At 39.3% G+C, this 20814-nt stretch overlaps 1 protein-coding gene across 6 annotated transcripts in view; it reads right to left on the bottom strand.

Annotated features, from left to right (window-relative positions):
- Nucleotides 1-7703: 7703 nt before the first annotated feature.
- LOC117418215 (G protein-coupled receptor kinase 5-like) overlaps nucleotides 7704-20814 on the bottom strand; it is a 124884-nt gene continuing 111773 nt past the window's right edge. For 5 of the 6 annotated variants that reach the window (XM_059035707.1, XM_034030983.3, XM_059035709.1 and 2 more), the window contains 5 exons: nucleotides 19762-19970; nucleotides 18391-18528; nucleotides 17373-17510; nucleotides 16773-16904; nucleotides 7704-12324 (listed from right to left, as the gene is read on the bottom strand). In XM_059035707.1, coding sequence (XP_058891690.1) covers nucleotides 12223-12324; nucleotides 16773-16904; nucleotides 17373-17510; nucleotides 18391-18528; nucleotides 19762-19970 — 719 coding nt within the window. In that variant the 3' untranslated portion in view covers nucleotides 7704-12222. The other variant, XM_059035708.1, reaches the window with a different exon arrangement.

Here is a 20814-nt window from a genome sequence, read left to right on the forward strand (position 1 = left end):
AACTTTGAGTCTCGCGTATTCGCAGACACGTGCAGCTGACTGGGAAAACACAAGACTCGAACAACCCCACTATGTCCACAGAGCAACGGGCTAGTCGAGAGGTTCAACCGCACCTTGGCTGTCCAGCTTGCTATCACCACGGTGACTCACCAGAAGGACTCATCCTTCCCATCTCATACACCCATCTCCCCTTGATCCTGTTGGCCTGTCGTTCTGCAGTCCAAGAATCGACTGCCTGCATTCCTGCCTTCTTAATGTTAGTCATTGTATTTATCTTGCTCTTAATTGTATTATTACTTGTACTGTGATTCTTGAAATGTATTTTTGTTTACGACTGTAAGTCGCCCTGGATAAGGACGTCTGCTAAGAAATAAATAATAAAAAATAATAATAATAATAGGTTGTTAACTTCGCACTCCAAGCGACCTAGCATTTTGGAGACCTCCAGACGGTGACCCAGTTGGGCTTGAGTAGCTTCGCCAGGGACCGACTACAGGCTGCGGACCATCGCCAAAACTTGGGCAAGGGAGCGGCCATTTGACACATGGGATTTTGTCTGGGTCTTCAACCCTCGCAGCTAACGGGCGTGCTGCCCGAAGCTCGACAGTGCCTGGACAGGACCGTGTGAGGTACTGGCGCACCTTGGTGAGGTCACCTACCGGTTCCAGATGCTGTCCAGGGGCCGGAAAGTAGTACTGCACCAGAACCGGTTAGCCCCATATCGGGGCCGGGGGCCGGTCCAACCTAACCCTGGTTACACTGTCTCCCACTTACCCGACCCTGACCCACCAGAATCCCCAGTGTCTCCCACTCCCTCGACCAGTGTGTCACCTCACTTGGAAGCAGGGTTTCTCCCCCTCCTCCGGCCAAGGACAGTCACAGCCCCTTGGCAAGGTCAAGGCCACGACACAGACCCCCCCCCCCCCCCCCCCCCGTTATCGGGACTTTGTTGGACCCCTCGAGGAAGAGGGAACTTAAAGGGGGGAGCTGTCTACTGTATGTGAGGTCTGTGAAGTGCAGGAACACTTGGAGTAGGAGGGGCTGTGAGGCGCAGCGGACCACAGGAGCCATATGTATATATATATATATATATATATATATATATATGTGTGTGTATATATACATACATACATACATACACATATACATATATATATACATATATATATATATATATATATATATATATATATATATATATATATATATATATATATATACACATACACACACACACACACAGACGTGCTAAAATTTGTTGGTACCCCTCCACAAAAAACGAAGAATGCACAATTTTCTCTGAAATAACTTAAAACTGACAAAAGTAATTGGCATCCACCATTGTTTATTCCATATTTAATCGAAATCAGACTTTGCTTTTGATTTTCTATTCAACATAATATTGTAAATAAGAAAACAAATGAAAATGGCATGGACAAAAATGATGGGACCGCTAACCTAATATTTTGTTGCACAACCTTTAGAGGCAATCACTGCAATCAAACGTTTTCTGTAGCTCTCAATGAGACTTCTGCACCTGTTAACAGGTATTCTGGCCCACTCTTCCTGAGCAAACTGCTCCAGCTGTCTCAGGTTTGATGGGTGCCTTCTCCAGACTGCAAGTTTCAGCTCTTTCCATAGATGTTCGATAGGATTCAGATCAGGACTCATAGAAGGCCACTTCAGAATAGTCCAATGTTTTGTTCCATTCATTCTTGGGTGCTTTTAGCTGTGTGTTTTGGGTCATTATCCTGTTGGAGGACCCATGACCTGCGACTGAGACAGAGCTTTCTGACACTGGGCAGTACGTTTCGCTCCAGAATGCCTTGATAGTCTTGAGATTTCATTGTGCCCTGCACAGATTCAAGGCACCCTGTGCCAGGCGCAGCAAAGCAGCCCCAAAACATAACCGAGCCTCCTCATTGTTTCACTGTAGGTATGGTGTTCTTTTCTTTGAAAGCTTCATTTTTTCGTCTGTGAACATAGAGCTGATGTGACTTGCCAAAAAGCTCAAGTTTTGACTCATCTGCCCAAAGGACACTCTCCCAGAAGGATTGTGGCTTGTCAATATGCATTTTAGCAAATTCCAGTCTGGCTTTTTTATGTTTTTCTTTCAAAAGTGGAGTCCTCCTGGGTCTTCTTCCATGGAGCCCACTTTCGCTCAAAAAGCGACGGATGGTGCGATCAGAAACTGACGTACCTTCACCTTGGAGTTCAGCTTGTATCTCTTTGGCAGTTATCCTTGGTTCTTTTTCTACCATTCGCACTATCCTTCTGTTCAATCTGGGGTCGATTTTCCTCTTGCGGCCATGCCCAGGGAGGTTGGCTACAGTTCCACGGACCTTAAACTTCTTAATATTATTTGCAACTGTTGTCACAGGAACATCACGCTGCTTGGAGATAGTCTTGTAGCCTTTACCATGCTTGTCTATTATTTTCTTTCTGATCTCCTCAGACAACTCTCTCCTTAGCTTTCTCTGGTCCATGTTCAGTGTGGTGCACACAATGATAGCAAACAGCACAGTGACTACTTTTCTCCATTTAAATAGGCTGAATGACTGATTACAAGATTGGAGACATGTGTGATACTAATTAAAGAAACTAATTAGTTTGAAATATCACTATAATCCAATTATTTATTATCTTTTCTAAGGGGTACCAACAAATGTGTCCAGGCCATTTTAGAATATCTTTGTAGAATAAGCAATAATTCATCTCTTTTCACAGCTTCTTTGCTTTATTCTATGACATACCAAAGGCATGCAAGTATACAAGATAAAATAGCTTTAAATTTCATCACTTTTCAGGAGGAATGAAGCATTATTTCAATGAGCTGTAAGGGTACCAACAAATTTGAGCATGTCTGTGTGTGTGTGTATATATATATATATATATATAACACTGCCCATGCAAGCAAGATATTTCAGTTTTTTTTTCTTAAAAATATTTCCCAACATAAAACCAATGTCACCTTACAATAATTGATTTTGAGTTTCAGTGTTTTAAAATAAAATATCAAACAGAACGAAATTTCAATGTACCATTTGTAATTCAGTAATATGAGAGAATTGGTCAGGGGTCTGAATACTTTTGCAAGGCACTGTGTATATTATATATATATATATATATATATACACACACACACACACACACACATATATATCTTTTAGTGAGATTTCAAATCATTTCAAATCATGTTCCGAATCCAATTTTTTTTCCCCTCACCGCAGCAACTCTCCACAACAGTTAAAGAGAACTGTGGGCCTCCGTCTGATCCCACAACCGAGCAAATTGCCTCTTTACACCCAGGAGCTCCACGAGCTACCGGCCAACAGAGGACAGCCCTGCAGGTGTCCGCCTAAGCTCAGCAGACGTCTGATCAGCAGGGGGTGCTGCAGCGCGATGAAGAGAAACAGTCCCTGCAGGTTTTGCTTCCATCAGCCAGGGCAGTGTCAGAGCTATGCAATACAGAGCAAGAGTTCACCAATAACATGTTTAATGAACATTTAGAACACAGTGTTGATAAAACTAACTATGCAGTACATGTACACATGTAAAAACATAAGCAAGCTGTAAACACACACACATTGTAGTGTTTTGTGAGCCATATTGTGCTACTTTTTATGTCTTTTAACCTAATCTTAACTTTTATTTCCCAAAGTGACAAAGCCCCTTTCACTCTGGCATGCTCTACTCGGGTCGGAACCTACCTGGTTCAGGACCCGGTGTCATACGGGTCAGCTACGCCATTTCACCCTGCTTTTGATAAAGAAGGGTTGACCTGGATGACAGACGCAAGTAAACAATGCGCGTACCAATGCCTCGGAAGCAGCTTGTTACACATGTTTCTATCCAAGCTCCTCTGGATTGAACCGTCGGCCCAAATGTTGACTAGAGCAAATGTTTCTTCATCCCTGCTGCAATCTGGCTCATGGTGTGTCTCAAGCAACAAAAATATGGCTAAACAGAATAAACAAAAATGTTCCTTGCGTAAGTGAAAGCTTCAGGCAGGCATGGCTGTTTGTTAGACCCAGGTCAACCCAGGTACATGGTTTCACACTACGCGGGATTGTAACCCGGGAAGCCAGGACCCGGGTAGGAGTCTCAGTGTGAAAGGGGCTATCAAATTTTTTAAAAAAAAACACCTTCACACAGAACCTTAAGTATGTTATGACAATGAAACTATTGTATTGACACACAGGAACAATTCCTCTATTGAATGCTTTCACAGAAATCTGTTGCAGTAATTTGTCAAAATGTCATGAGAAAGGCGTCCGTTTGTTTTGCACATTGCAGACAGTATTATCTCCACAAGCGATAAATGTGAAATGAGCTCATTGTTTTAAAATCAAAAAGCAAAACCAACAGCTGACTGCCAGATGTTTCTTATTGCTGATTTAGGAAAAAGAAACAGTAGTTTATCATTAAATGAAGGATGGCGATGGAAAAGACATTCAAGAACATTCAGATATTATCTTCTCATTGCTGCATTCTCAGGTTAACACTTGGGTTTTGCTATTCAATTAATTTCTTCATTGCTCCTTCCTCCTTTACAATTGGTTTCATTGAATTGGAAAGATGAACCACTGGACACATTTGCACTCTTGAAGTGACAACTCTTCGATTGGACCATGTCTTTGTGTTTGAACTGTATAGAGGCTTGGTGGTCCAGTGGTTTAAAAAAGGGACCTGTTACCAGGAAGTTCCTTGTTCAAATTCCAGCTCAGCCACTGACTCACTGTGTGTGACCCTGAGCATTACTTAACCTCTTTGTGATCTGTCCTAGGTCCTATTGCAAGTGACTCTGCAGCAGCAGTTGTGATGCACAGTTCACCCCCTAGTCTTTGTAAGTCACTTTGGATAAAAGCATCTGCTAAATGGCTATTGCAGTGTAAGAATTTCCAATGTGTCCCTGAGTGGCTCACCTGGTAAAAGCACAGCTGCATGATGTGCAGGGTGAGTCATCCAGTCAGGGGTGCCCAGGTTCGCTTCCTGGTTGTACACAGGGGATTCCACCAGGAAGGTAAAGTTTTCTAGGAGTGCCTCACCGCACCATGCTTCAGCAGCCACCTGCAGAGCCAGCCTTTGTTGTCTGACATCCATTCCCAAGGTCCCGGGTGTAAAGAGGCAATTGGCTTGGTGGAATTAGGGGACCCCCACTGACCTTTAGTTCTCCAGTGATGCTTTAGCAGTTACTTTAGCAGTCGTCAGATAAAGTCTTGTGTTTCACACCTGTTGAAAGAGTTTCTGACCATTCTTCAGTGCCTCCGATTTCTTCAGGGAAGTTGTTCTGGAGTTGGGAATATGTAGGCCATACAGTCCTCACATGTGAGACAGTGATCACATTGTTATTTGTCTTGGGTGAGGCTCAGTCTAGTGGAGAAGGTACTGCTAATGGAACCATATTAATGTATGTTTGAACCAAGACGGGGAAGAATAAGAATGTCCCTGTGATCCTCAAAAGTTGCAAGTATCTGGTATGGTAGTTGATCGTTTACGTGACAACCAGGCATCTAAACACCAAAATGAGCTTTCACCTGACACCTCTCATTATTATTATTATTATTATTATTATTATTATTATTATTATTATTATTATTATTTATTTATTTCTTAACAGACGCCCTTATCCAGGGCGACTTACAATTGTTACAAGATATCACATTATTGATATCTGAGCAATCTCGGTAAAGTACCTTGCTCAAGGGTACAGCAGCAGTGTCCCCCACCTGGGATTGAACCCACGACCCTCCGGTCAAGAGTCCAGAGCCCTAACCACTACTCCTCACTGCTTTAAGAAAGAAAAAGAGCTTCATGTGGGTAGTGCGGTTGGATTAAATTATTGTTTCGAATACCAAGCTTGAGCTATATCCTTGAAAGAGGATAGTTAATTTCCTAAAACCATCGCAATCTTTTTTTTTGCATTCAAGTTAGCATATTCGTTTATCTTTTGTTGTATCTGTTTTAAGAGAGATAACACAGTTTCTTACTGTTTAATATTTATATAACTTTCAACAGAAAGGAAACATCAGTACAGTTTCAATTGAAATGTGCATGGTTGTAATTGCAGTCCCATTAATAATATATTACTGTATACTGTGTTGCAGATATACTCTAATAATGAGATAATGGTACACAATTCACAACAAAGGATTCAATGGGACAGTATGGTTATATTTAATCGTACATGTGTGCATCAAAAACAATTCAACACCCATACAAACCTTCCTTTAGTTTGGCCTCTCCATTCTTGCTTTTTATTAATAATGTCCTATTAACCATTATTATCTAAAACAGTGTCACATGACCAAAATTACACATCTGCATGGCTTGCAAACAGATTTCTTTAGTGTAGTAACAGATACGCTTTTAATAAATACACATGTTTACTACAATGCATTTCTTTCTAAACTGGGCATTTGAGTCCTATGTAACAAAGGAAGTGCCGAACAGTTCACATTTCTGAATGATTTAGTTATCTACAATCACTTTAACTGTGAAGAAACAAGAAGCCTGAAACAGCAAACAACAGGCACAGACAACAGTGTAAAATTAAATCCCATTTTAAATGAATAGTTTTATTTTTTGCTAATAAAAAAAAGTGGTTTAGTCTACATACAGCAGCACTGTGACGTCATTATTAACATGTTCTAAGACAGAGTAAAAGGACCCACTGAAAACAGTAGACATGGTTAACTAAAATGACCAAAAGGTTTCCCTGAAAACAAAGCAAACCTTTGGATATCACAATTCCTTGCTATTTTTTTTTTATTGATTTATTTTGAATATAAAACTACTGGCAGTGACTGGCCTTGTTTAGACCAAGAACATTAATTGAAAATAAAAACACCAGCATATTACATACAGCAAATTATTAACAACAGCCTTTTGGAAGCTGATACAAAAGCACATTCACTTATTTTACAAATACAGTATTTTTTATTTTTTAATTCTATATATATATATATATATATATATATATATATATATATATATATATATATATATATATATATATTTTAAGATTTCATGCCAAATAGTAAATAATTACCCTTAAATTGTTGTCTTTTTCTGTTTTCTTTGATTTTCTTTACCCCAGGGTTACAACTGAAAGTTTTATATTCACTTGCAGGTATGAATGTACAACTTCAAATGAAAACAACAAACTGCTCTGAATGAAAATGCTGTTTCGTAATCTAAATTGTTGCAATGGAAAACCTGGGTTTTGTTGGGACACTAATGGTGTGAGGAAAGTAAGGCTAACAACCCTAGCTCAAGTAACTGATTAAAGGTTACTTTGAATTGCAATGTATGTATTACCCTATTCAAACAATATATATAATGCACGATCAATACATTTTAAAAATGTGAGTGATGTGAATGGAAATCATGTGGTTTGAGCGCATGTTGACAGTGCATTACTTAGGGACAGTAGATGTTTGTTTCAAGCAAACACATTTCCATCTCATCAATAAAGCAACTACTTTCACAGTATACATGAGAGATTAGCAGTAGTTTCAGGGTGCAGCAGTCAAAAAAAGTCCCCTTTCTTTAATTTGTGTTCCCTATCCAAATTAAGGGCCCTTTTAGACTGTTGCACCATGACGGTGCTGGTAAGCTCTGCTCTCCTGTACTGTATAGACAGTACACACACACACATATATATATACATATATACATATATATATATATATATATATATATATATATATATATATATATATATATATATATACACACACACACACATTGGACTGTCTAGTGATTGTCAGGTGTGCATTTATTAATTGCTTTTCCTAAGACTAAATAGTGAGTTAAAACTATAAGAAACTTGACTTTTCTTCTAATCTTACCTCAAGGGTAAATGTTTAACCTTTTCACTGCAACAGCAAACAGACTGCTACGCCCCTAGTGTTCCATGGTGAAATCTGCCACTTCACATTGTACTATCAGAATGTTCGACAACCAAACACAATAACAGAGGGACAGGACCTAACCGAACAGCTACGTATTACTGACAAGATGTTAGGAACAGTAGCTTTTCAGAACTTTTGTTTATGTTTTCAATCAAATCCAGAATTATTACAAATAGGTACAGAACAATGCCATGGTTTTGATTGTAGGCATTTCAAACTGAAATGAATGTTTTCTGAAGCAGACTCTTGAAGAAATGAATGTCCATCACTCGAAAAACCATCTTTCAAAGTGATTGTAGCGAACAAAATAATTCCATAAATCGGACCTGTGTTACTTTTCCATTTAGCTACACAGGTCTCAAATGTGCAGTTTTGAAAGAAACACATGTTGTAGCAAACACGTCCTTCCATTTCAAAACATGATACCTGGTCCTACACTAGGATAAAGGCAGTTCTCTGTTCCCATGCCTTACTCTCAGGAAATCGGTTTCACTTCCTTGCCTGTCAATTTCAATCTCCAGTTGCCCAAAGAAGTGGAAGACTGACAGCAGGTGCGATTTATAAAATGATTGTGTTAACTAGAACAACTTTAGACCGGTATTCTGTCTAACGTAATCACTATACCTCACAAGATCACTGTTAGCATGTAGATCACAAACAGGCAGGTGTTCCTGTACTGTGCCTTCGCCTGCATTCTTTGACGATTATAAACTGCTACCAACTTTATTTTGATAACAACATAAGGCATGCTGGAAGACACAATACATTATAACAGCACTGAAAGTTAAAGCTAGCGATGTTGCATACTTTAAACAACATGCTTGTTCACACTTGACAATGTATATGGAGATTGGAATCACCAATGAACTACATACAGTGTTCTGTATACAGTATCTGACATTGGGACGTTTTAAATAACTTGGTTATAACCAACCATAGATGTGCTGGTATTGAGACAGTATTGGGATACAGGTATAGTACAGGCTAGTCCTTCCTGATAGAAATCTGCACTTGTTTTAAAGCTGCAATCCTGGCCTGCTTTGTAGTACTGTACATAGAGATGTTTTTGAGTAACACATCTGCTGCAGTTTTCCGAGTTTTGCAACTTTAAGGTGAAATAAATATAAATAATTTACAGTTTGGAGTCAAATATTTAGAAAATCAAGAACACATTATTATTATTATTATTATTATTATTATTATTATTATTATTATTAGTAGTAGTACTAGTAGTAGTATGGGCAACAAGCCTGGAAATCATAAGTGGCTTACCAAGAACTCTTCCAAACGTGTCTCCTAAAGCTGAAACCCATTCCTCTTACGCTGCTACAGCTGCCAGTCATTGGAACCTGACCAGCCTTCCCCATCATTTCAGAAAGTGATTTTTAACAGATTTTCACCTAAACAAATTCTAATATTTTGTTAACAAAAACAATGACATTTTGTGTAAACCCATTCACTAGCAGTGACCAAGTAGTACATATCAATACTGTTCCAGGGTCACCACTGTTAACACACAGATTGCAGACTCCTTTACAGCATGACAAGAAGGTGGTGGTATCAGTCAAGGACTTCATCAGAAGGCTGGTTTCATACCTAGTGATCAGCACTACTATAAGCCTTTACAGATCCTGATCAGCACTATATAAAATTTATATGAGACACTGAAAATTAGGTACTAATCTGGGTCTGTGAGACCAGCCAGGAGTGTTCTAGATATTATTTTTTTTACCAGTCTGAGCATGTGATGTGTTAGCAGCGCCCCCTATGGACATGTGTGCGTCCTCTGGTACAATACTTCACTTCCTCCCATGCTGGCTCTGCTGTACCCATTTGCTTCTATGCCATACATACTTCATAGTCTCCCTATATCTTGGATGTATCAGACAGTGAGTAGTTTAATATATAACAGCTGTTATCACATATCCTCATACATGTGATAAAAGCTATTGTATAAGTTAAAGAGCAACTTGTAACAGATATGAAATACTAAAGGTATCTTAACAAAAATAATCTTCTGGTTGAGATTCACTTTGTATAGCACAGCCTGGAGACTTTCGCTTTCAAACATGTCTAATCACTAAGCATATCTGGTACACCAGCTGTACAGACATTATTCTGAGAACACGATTCATATCACAGGAGCTCTGCAAACTTGTAAAAACCCACCAGGATGTGATGACAACAGAAAATGATATGCAAAGTGAATATATCAGTTAAAATACCTGTTATATTTCCGACCCTCTTAACTATACAGATGACCCTGTCTTTGAAGGTAGGAGACTGTGCAGGAGTCGGGGGTGAATGGTGCACTCTGCCACCTGGAGGCAGGTTTACTGTGCACTCTGACACCTGGAGAGTGCACAGTAACTAACCCTGGACTAACCCCAGTTACCACTTTTCTGTTGGTAAATGAGCCATGGACAGCACCTCAACAAAATGCCATAAATAGTGTGAACAAAAATGGTTTGATGCTTTTATCATATTTGTTGGTACTCTTGGTGTTTTTTAGCGCTTGTTTCGATGGTTCTAATGTTGTTGATGGAATTTAGTGTGGAGATGGAAATAAGTACCACAAACAGAACAGGGCTGGCCAGGGGTATCCACAGACAAACCTGTTTGACTAGTAAAACATGGAGAGGCCCAGGAAATCAACTTAGAATGCAGCTCTTGCAAGTTTCAGAATCGCTTGGCTGTTAAAAAGGTCTTCTAGACTTATTTTATTGTTTCAAATAGACACTTACTTGTACAATTCTCATATATAAAAGAATGTCCTTGAAATGGTAATGTCACTGGACTAACGTAGGCAGCTATCCATTGTACACAAATCTGTACATTTTGTAACCTGGTATAAAACAAAGTTAAAACAGAGGTACGTTAAGTGTGGAATTAGTTACCAACTGCAGCTTTGTGGCGATTTAAGACAGTGTCATAGTATTGGAAAAATAACATAGCAGTACTGTTGAGGGCAGTTCAAGTAGCTAACACAGGTGCTACCAAATTATACAGTGGGTAAAAGATGCAAGAAAATGCATTCAGCACATGAAGGAGTTACTTCTGTACTCTGAATGCCTCTATAGCCTTCAGACTGTGACAGTTTTAGACAGGGCAGTCACACTGAAGCCTTTATCTAGGGTTTTTTCATAAACAAACTCCACACTAGTTCAGTTATTAGCAGGATCACTGCTGTTCTCTCTCCAGGATGAACTCATCTTCCCCATGGAGGGAGATTTACGAGCGAATGAGTTCCCTCAGGACTGATACGCACACACATGTGTGAGAAACACAGTGAAAGTATTTCAAACAAGCCTTCCGCTTGCATGCTTGTTCTTTACTGTAGAAGCATCCGATCTGCCTGGCTTGCTGGTATTTGTACTCAAGCGCTGATCATGGAGTTGAGTGTGTTAGCAAATTCTTTTTTAATGTGGGCTAGTTTCCTATTGGAAAGGCAACGGCTGTGCATCCAAAAGTGAATATCAAATTGCAGCTTTGGCATTAAAAGGTGAGTGAAACAGTTAAAAATGGCACATCTTTAAAGCTGTAGAAAACATTACAGAAACAATAATACAAAGGGAAAAACTAAAACATTACAACTTTAAATAAATAGAAACAGTTGATATGGCAAGCAAATCGGACCTGAAGTCCGCCAAACAGAACAGAAAAAAAAAATAATATAAAAAACATACAAATATAATTATTCATGGAAGTTGTAAGTCACATTTCATATGGATAGTTCCGATGCAAGTCACTCAGACCATGCTTTTGACTGCTCTGCTCAAAATTTATAACCCAAATTCAAACCTTCATTTAAATACAAATGTACAAAATGTAAACCGAGACAATAATAGATGCATTTACAAAACGTATTTTCCCTAATAATGATAAAATAATAACAATAATAATAATAATAATAATAATAATAATAATAATAATAATAATAATAAAAGACAAAATTCAGTTTTAGTACAATGCTGTGTTTCTTAAATTCGTGCAATTTCATGTTGATTTTCGTTTTCTTAAATTTCTATTGCAATGTTTTTTTTAATTTTTTTTTAGGAGACTTAAGGTTGATTCCTAGATCTTGCGCGTGCACATATAGACCTGAGTGGAACTGAAGCGTCTTCGTTAAAGAGGCTCCGTCTGTTGCTCTGGAATGAATGAAAAGCGTCATTTTGTGTGTGGCGTTGCACACCTCACCAGGATTTCACCCCTGTTTCCTCTCGTTGGTTTTACCCGCTCGTGTCAAATCGTATTAGAAATATTGGAAGGATACAATCAATGGGCAGGACAAAGACCAGGCCGGCCACTAGCTACTTCCTGTGGAGTTCGAAGTCACGTGATTGGAATTCAAGTGGTGGTTCGGATGGGCCTTGGAATTTGAAGGGCTGTTCGTATTGTTGTGATGGTGCTGCAAGAAAAACAACAAGGCAAGGGATGTGTGGAATTATAAATCACGTATGAGAAGAAATCTACCAATCACTGGTTAGGATTTGTTAAAAATTCATCTTGACTCCATCTTGAATGTCATCCAGTGCCTAGAAAATGACAGAATTGTAAAGATAAAACCCCACAACACTTCTTCGTGTTTAAGCGTCCTTATTACATCACTAGGTGTACTTGGTGGCAGCACTAGTTGTAACAGGTGGACATGCTGTATTGGATCTGAGCATGGACTGACTCTGCGTTGTGTTTGATGTAGTCTCAGACAGATCTGGATTTTGATTCCTTTTCTTTTTTATTTTGCCTCTGGATTAAAAACATAACAGATACAAAAGAAATGATTAGTCACCTCTCGCAGTATATTCACCTTCTTCACAGGATCTACAGACTGGAAGCAGGGCTCCCAACTACCTTTAAAAACCTGCGGAAGTAGTCAAGTCACAATTACCTGCTTCTACAGTCAATGGTCCTGTTCACCATTGTAAACAAACACCAACTACACTATTCTTCAATGGTGTTTTCTGTGCTTAATAACTAAACATTCACCTGAAATACTAATCAATCAATTACGTCCTTTATTTAAGCAGGTGAAACCCTTGAGAACAAATTCTCATTTGCAATAACGCCTGGCCATGAAAGCTCACACATTTATTTATTAATGTATTTAGGGTTGCTGTGATTAATTTAAATATTAATCTTGCATTGTAAGCCTGTGCTGCTCTGTAAACACTGACAAATTATCAGGAACATTCCATATAAAATAAAAAACAAAAACAGTGGTCCTTGCAGATACTGTATGACTTTGTAAAATGAGAACATGTGTTTCTTTAAAAACTCTGTAAGAGGTCTACATAGCGAATGGACGTGCACAGCAGGCAGGCAGGGTTAGGGTTATTTTGCCAGCTAAAAGCACGTCAACATTGCTGAGGCTGCCCCAGGCTAAGACGCAAAAGGCCAGCACAGGGTCGGTATCACACCCACTGAGGGTGAGTCTGGTGAATGCTCTCTAACACATTGCTGCTAGATTAAAATGAAACATTCTCCCCTCTTTCACTTTCCCCTGCCTTCATTTTAACCCATTAAGTACCAAATCAGAACAAAAGCTGTATTTATGTAATTTGATACATTACATTTAGACACAAATTGTGTGGTTAACACAGTTAGAGTAAGTTATCATAACAATATAGTTCAAGAGAAAATGAAAATAATGCCAGTTAAAAATGCTCCAAAAAATGACAAAGTAGCCTGTCCTCAAAATGAGGACAATGGCACTAATGCGTTAACTACATAGTTAAGGCATACAGTCTATGTTTTGTTAACATTTAATTTCTTACCTGTTTAATGTCCTATTCTGAGTGGTCCTGTGGCAGGGTGGAAGCCCTGCCGGTATAATGTTTGTGTGTGGGGGAGGGGGGAATATTGGGTTGGCACAGATGGGATTAAATTCCTCCCTGCCAGAATACATGTGAGAATGTGGTTTGAGCCTTAATTGAATAATTGATGGTTAATTAGGCTCCAGCCACATGGAATATAGGAGAGGAGAAATCCTTTGTCTGGTGCAAGGAGTCAGTGAGTGAACACTGTGATGGTTGTTTTATGGTGACATGGATCAGTGAAGGGGAATGCCCAGCCTGGCATTAGTGTTTTGTGTGAACTGTTTATTTTGGATCTTGTGCCGTTGTTTGTTTGCCCTGTTTCTTGTAAGTCGCCCTGGATAAGGGCGTCTGCTAAGAAATAAATAATAATAATTGGTTTCTGAGTCTCTCTCCTGCTGGGTGACAAGGCTTGCCAGTAACGCTACCCTGTCACAGTTCTCTGCCATTCTCTATTGCTTTTTTCTGATTAGATCACTATTTACCAGGCTTGTGTCTAATGTCCTTTTTTTTAAATAAATTTAGTCGTTGCCAATTATTTTTATTATTTTCTCCCAGAATGGCCAATTATTTCGGCGTCGGAGGACAACGCAGCTCTCGGGCATCTTACAGGCAAGCCCGCAGGTGCTTGGCCAGACTACAGGGGTTGCTGGTGCGCGGTGAGCCGAGGACACCCCCTTGGAGCTCCCGTCCACAGCTGTGGAATAGCCTGGACTCGAACCGGTGACGTCCAGGCTATAGAGTGCCTTTACCGGATGTGCCACTTGGGAGCCCCCTAATGTCTTTTTTTAACAACAATATCTGCCTCTAAAAGCACATTTCTGAAGAGAGGTGGTTTTAGAAAAGACCTCTAAGGGGGTGCAACTGTAATCTCTGTCCCCTCTGCAACTGTGAACTAGCAAATAGAAAATCTCTATACAAATTCAGGAATTACATACAACTGAACACCCCTAATGATCATTTCTTAAACCACCGCAGAAATGCAGCTTTTGAGAGTCTTCCCAGAACCAGTGATAAGATTATATATAAAAAAAAAAAAAGGACATTAGTTCAGAAGCAGAAACCACAGCAGGTTTACAGCACAGAGAACACACATAACAGGATATAAACAAGTAAGAGATATTATGATCATGTAGATGGGATTAAGTACCCTGTTAATAAACTTTGCAGTTACTCAACCCGAATAAAGACATTTCACTTCACAGTTCAACAATATTTGTATAAACCTCTCTATATATCAACAGCACAGTTTAAAATTGATGGCCTGCCAAGATAAATAATGTAAAAGAGATGATTAATTAGAAATAATATTGTGGAGGGTAAAAGGAAAAAGTAAAATCCCAGCCATATCATGTCTTTAAATGTCATACATACGCCATACAAGTCTCTTGAACTTTGAGAAAGTACATTTGTAACTGAAAGGGTCCTAAACTCCTCAAGATGCACGTTCCGACAAGCTGCAAATAATGAGTTGCAGATGGTAGTGTATCGTCTTACAGAGCTGAAGTGGTGACAACGATAAGAGGGAAAGATACCCTGTTAAACATTAAACAAATGCTTTCTGAACTGATGGTGTCTGGCTGTCCGAGTACCTGATGAATATTCTGGAGTTTTTCATTCCTGAAACTCTGATGGGTTGACTTTAGGTATAACATTAACTTTCATTTTCTGAAGCTTTTCTTTCTTTGCCGTCTCCTTACCGTTTTATGCACATGGGGCAGACATTCCTAGTATTCATTTGGTTTCCTAAATTCAGCTTTTAGGAGGCTATTCAGAAGCAACCACTGTGGATATTAGTCAGTGTGACTGGTAAATATTGGTCTAAGCTGAAACAGCAATAGAGAACTATACTAAACTCACAAGAGAAATAGGATTTTAAACACAATGCTGAACTGTTAAGAAATCTAATTGAGACCCTGGGTGTACAGTGTAGTGTCAGTGTGCTACCGCATCAGAGAATACAAAATTGACCCACTTTTAAAGCAATTTTGCCAGTGCGTGACTAGCAATAAACAACATAGCTGCAAAACAAACAACTATTTTTATTATCTCTCCCTCCTGCACTACAATCCCTCTCTTAACAACATTGTTAGGATACTGGTAATTAGGGCATGTGACATGGACCTCAAAGGTTTATCAGCTGTTTGTTGCTGTAGCCAGCTCACACTATGCAGAAAGTCAGGTTTTCAAAACTAGAAGTGAGGTCTACTTTAATGATCTAAACAGTACTGTCTATTAAAATAGGTCCAAACCTGGCTTTTTACCGACTTTAAATACAAAAAGACTCAAACACACTGTATATATAATCGTGCAAAGAAATTAAAAATTTTTACAGCAAGACCCACCTACAGCGCCTATTTTCAAGACCCCCACTGATATCATATAGAAGAGACAAGAATCTAAGAGAATATGTAGTCCACAACGAGATTCCTCCTTCTGGGGAACTTTTAAAAGGCACACTTTCATGTAATACACCACAATGTACTACCTATAAATACATTGACACCCGAACAGAGATCAGAGGCACTAAATCATCATTCAACATCCATGAACCTTTTTCATGCACCTCTAAAGGAATAGTATTCTGCATTATCTGCAAGAAATGCAACAAACTGTATATTTGGGGAAATTAAAGGCCATCTAGTAGACCACTTTGTGTATCATTTAAGAAGCATTGGAATCAACACTGCTACATTTCACCAATGACAATCACACTGCTGAAGACATCACCATCTGTGGGATCAGTGCTATGGAAAAAATGCTGCTTGGAAACAAAGGGAATGTGAGATGATCTTCAAAACCTCATTGAATAAACATTGTGCTCTGACAATCATTACATCATCTACAGAATTCTTAAATTGCAAGTTTACTGCACTGTGTTTACTTTCTCTTGAAATAAATAATTTTGTAATCATGTCAACCTACTGTGCACTTCCAAAAAAAATGTACATCATCTCTATATTGACTCTGCTCTTGCTTCTTCAGGGTAACACACAGGGATTACAGTCCCGATGTGGTTTAGGGGTCTCTTTCCCGGTCTCACCTGCCGGTTGAAGAGCCGATGCAGCAGTCCTCTCTTGGGGGGCTCGGGGGTGTAGCTCCTATCGAGGTCTGGGGAGAGGGTTCCGTTTGGTCCGAACATGTTGAGTTCTTTAAAACATTCTGTTTCGATCATCTAGGGCAGGCGTGGAGAAGAGAAACAGAATGCTCAGGGGCTGATCTGATCAACCTGTACCCTGATTTATTACAGCATTTTACAGCACGAGGGAATGATTATCCCTCAAGTGTTTGATGCAATCCAGTGGCACTTCCTGATGCAGTAAAATGCTCTAAAAATCAAGTTTATACAGGGTATAGGATGATCAAATCAACCCCTAAGAATGATCTACTGTTGAATGTATTTAAGAAAAGTGTAAGTTAACTTTTCTGAAATATTTTTAACAATATTGGGCCATGTTCCCATTACTCTAAATCGTCATTAGTGCAGAATTGTCATCCAATATATGGTAACGACACCACTGATGATATGGAGTAACAGCATCTATAATCTATACTATTGCTTGTACTACACATTGTTTGTATTTGAATTTGTCTAACTTCCCAGCACAGTAACCCTCCTACTCGCTTCGCTTCCTGTCCTTACCTCATTCTGCCAAGGAATCGACACACACCCTGTGGAAAACTTAGAATAGAAGTCGTCGTCTGTTTGGTCCAGGTTGACTCCCTTCACAGTGGAGAACTGTTCAATATCCAGCACATCCTTACAGTACACAGCTCGGGGCTGTGGAGACATGAGAGGACCATGGAACAAACACAAACTGTATCAGTGCCTCCTCTGCAGATATTACAGCTACAGACTGATACACAGAAACACAAACACAACTGTATCAGTGCCTCCTCTGCAGACATTACAGCTACAGACCGATACACAGAAACTAAATTACACGACAACGAAACTGCCCCATATACTTCTATAGGGATTCCAAATCACACCAACTCAATACACAATTGTTATATCCTGCGATAAACTCAACTTCATAAAGGCTTTACTCTTTAAATCTTAGCACAGTTCAGCCTCTTGCCTCCAGTGAATGAAACCGACAGTCCCAGGCAGGTTTATTTCCTCGTAACCAGCACTAAAGTTATCACCTAATAATACCACTTAAAAACGAAAGTCTAAAGGAACAATCACTGATATCAATAAAGAAAATCGTCTACTACATTAATGGTAATGCAATACGGAGGAATATTTTTTTGTCAAATTTTTCAAGATTACTATGGTCATTTTCTTTACCCTATTACGTTACAGCACCAGGTTAGATTATGAATACACTCATCTTTAAATATTAGTATGGATTCTCAATATGGATGTTTGGGCTAGACAGCTCCTTCAAGATTTTCCAATGGAAATTTAGGTTAGGCATGTCTGGCTAAATGGGCTTTACTCAATTTCAACTTAAGCAAAACGTTTAGCTAGACATTGACAATAATAATGTGTTAATAATGGATACATAACTACTTGAAAAATGAAATATAGTGAAAACTTTTAACTCACTCTTAGGTTAGACACATCTAAATGTAAAACAGGTTTAGATGTATACAAATATAAACATTCTTCCTTAAAATGCAATAAAAAAAATCCTTCGTCAGTAGATACTCACATCAGGCACAAAAGGGGGCTGCAAGATTCCAGCTTCTAATCGTTTAAAATCAATAGACTTAAAAAAGGGATGTCGCTTTACTTCTAAGGCAGACTCTCCTTTACACCCCAGTCTCTCCTTGGGGTCTTTGGTTAGCAACTACAAAAGAAAAAATGAAACAGAAAGGCTTACAATCAAAGATTTCAAAACTCAAAAGCGTAAGGGTCTAACAGACGGGAATTTTGCCAAGAGACGGACCAAAAAAAAAAAAAAATTCCTCTAGAAGTTGTTTACCATGTACTAGAACTACCACAGGGGGTAGATTTGCAGTAATGAATTTATTTTTCCACATGTATCGAATCTTATGTATGCCCACACTGGAAATTCATTGCTCCTGTTTTTAATGGGAGTGCCATTGTTAAACAATTTCATCTTTTAATGTTTAACACATCTCCTAATGCTAAACAACACTGAAGAATGAAGGTCTTTAAAAAGATAATGCTTACTTAAAAATATTAAGAATAACCTTAAAATGAGCAAAATTGCACAAGAGGGCCACATGGGATTCGATAGAGATGGAAAAATAAGAAAGTTGTAATAGATAAGTGCTTTACTGTAAATATACTCTATTGTAGTATGATAGACCCTATTGCAGTATGATAGATCCTATTGTAGTATGATAGCAAATATTTTATTTTTGGACATCACTTACAGGCAATAACAATGACAATTAACTGCAAACCTGCAAAGGAACAAACTAAACTCTGACAGCTGAAGACAGTAACAAATAAAGAGATATCAGGAATATGTTCCACACAGAAGGCATAAGTGATGTGTTTTGTTGTAAACTCTACAGCCTGTACGTTCTGATAAACTAGAGTAGCCAGAACTATGCAAAAGTCTTCAGCTTTCATCACAGCAATGGGTTCTCTAGATACTGTACGTAGAAAACTCTAAAGTGTGACAAAAGGACGCAAAAGCTGGCTACAAAATGGAACTTAGAACCTTGGTTAGCACTCCTTTAAAATCCAAAAGTACTAAACAGCACAGTACCACCAGTTTCCAGAAGGGGGCAGAAAAGCAGTGAATGCTGCATTCACAGCGTGAATCGAATGTACTTGTTTGTGATGCGACAGCAGCTCTCTCTGCACACTCTGCTTTGTGCCGGGAGGAAAACAACAAAAGAAAGGACAGTCCAGTTCAAATATACAGGGTGTCCCATAATCAGGCATTAGGGTCAAGATTATAGATTCTGCCAATTAGGATGTTCTCTACTAAAAAGGGTGGCCACACCCTGTTGACTATCAGCACCAAATATATAGTATAATAACCTATACACCTCTGCTTTAAAGCCCCACAATGCTAACTCCAGGTACCAGCAGCACTGCTTACCGCTTTACAGACAGACTTGGCCTCCTCTGAGAACTTGTCTGAGTAGACCTCCTCTGACTCCAGGACCCTCTTGTCCACCTCATCCCGCTTCACCTTCTCCTTGCGCCCCCGGAATGGAGACTGGCCCGCGATCATCTCGTAGATCAGGCAGCCCAGGCCCCAGTAATCAGGGCACGTGGTGTAACGCTGGTTGTTCAGCACTTCAGGAGCTTCCATTAAAGAGGCAACAGAGAGTGCTGGTGTTGGTGAAAGTTACTTCAGAACAGGCACACCAAAATGTTTGGTTCTACAGTCAACACCTTTCTCCCTGTCATTAACCAACCAGCTGTTTACCCTATTGACTGACAGGCTTTGGAGCCAGTCATGTACTGCTGGGGTGAAATGACCATGAGGAAGTTCTGTAACAGACTTCCAGAGAGTAAGGCAAGCAAACAGAGTTGATGACAAATGTATAATACATCACAAAAATGAAGGCTGCACTCTAGGGTGAAAACGGGACACCTGCCATTTCTTATGCTGGGGTATATTTACATATTTTTTAGCTTTTTTTAAAATGTTTCCCCCAAAGAACAGTTGGGGGGGGGGGGGGGGGGAAGTAATGATTAGTTGTAGTGATTGTGAGAGTAAAATGATTAGAAATGGAACCAGCATAAAATATTTGTGAGCTACTTTTTCCCTTTAAGTCTGTATTTCAAATAGGTTTATTTGTAGATTTTATTGTTGTGGACTACTTGGCTGTCACTATAGTTGCTGTTCTGTCTCGATGGCAGCGCACTGTGTTTATTCATTTTGAAAAAGGGAAACTCAGGAAAGAACAGAAATACAGCACTGACCGAAACACTTTACAGCATGTTGATGCAGAGTCGTTATCGGCATGAGATGGGATGTCGGTGTGGTTCAGTTGTGCGTACCATGTGAAAGATTTCTGGGGGCACGCCTGGTTATACACATACATTTTATTTTATTGTTTTAACTGGTGAGCGAGCGAGTGTCATTGTAAAATAATGCGGCAGGGGCGGTGCTGTGATGCGCTATAAACAGATATGCTATGGT

The sequence above is a fragment of the Acipenser ruthenus genome, chromosome 13, assembly GCF_902713425.1.
Source record: "Acipenser ruthenus chromosome 13, fAciRut3.2 maternal haplotype, whole genome shotgun sequence".
Taxonomy (NCBI): Eukaryota; Metazoa; Chordata; class Actinopteri; order Acipenseriformes; family Acipenseridae; genus Acipenser; species Acipenser ruthenus.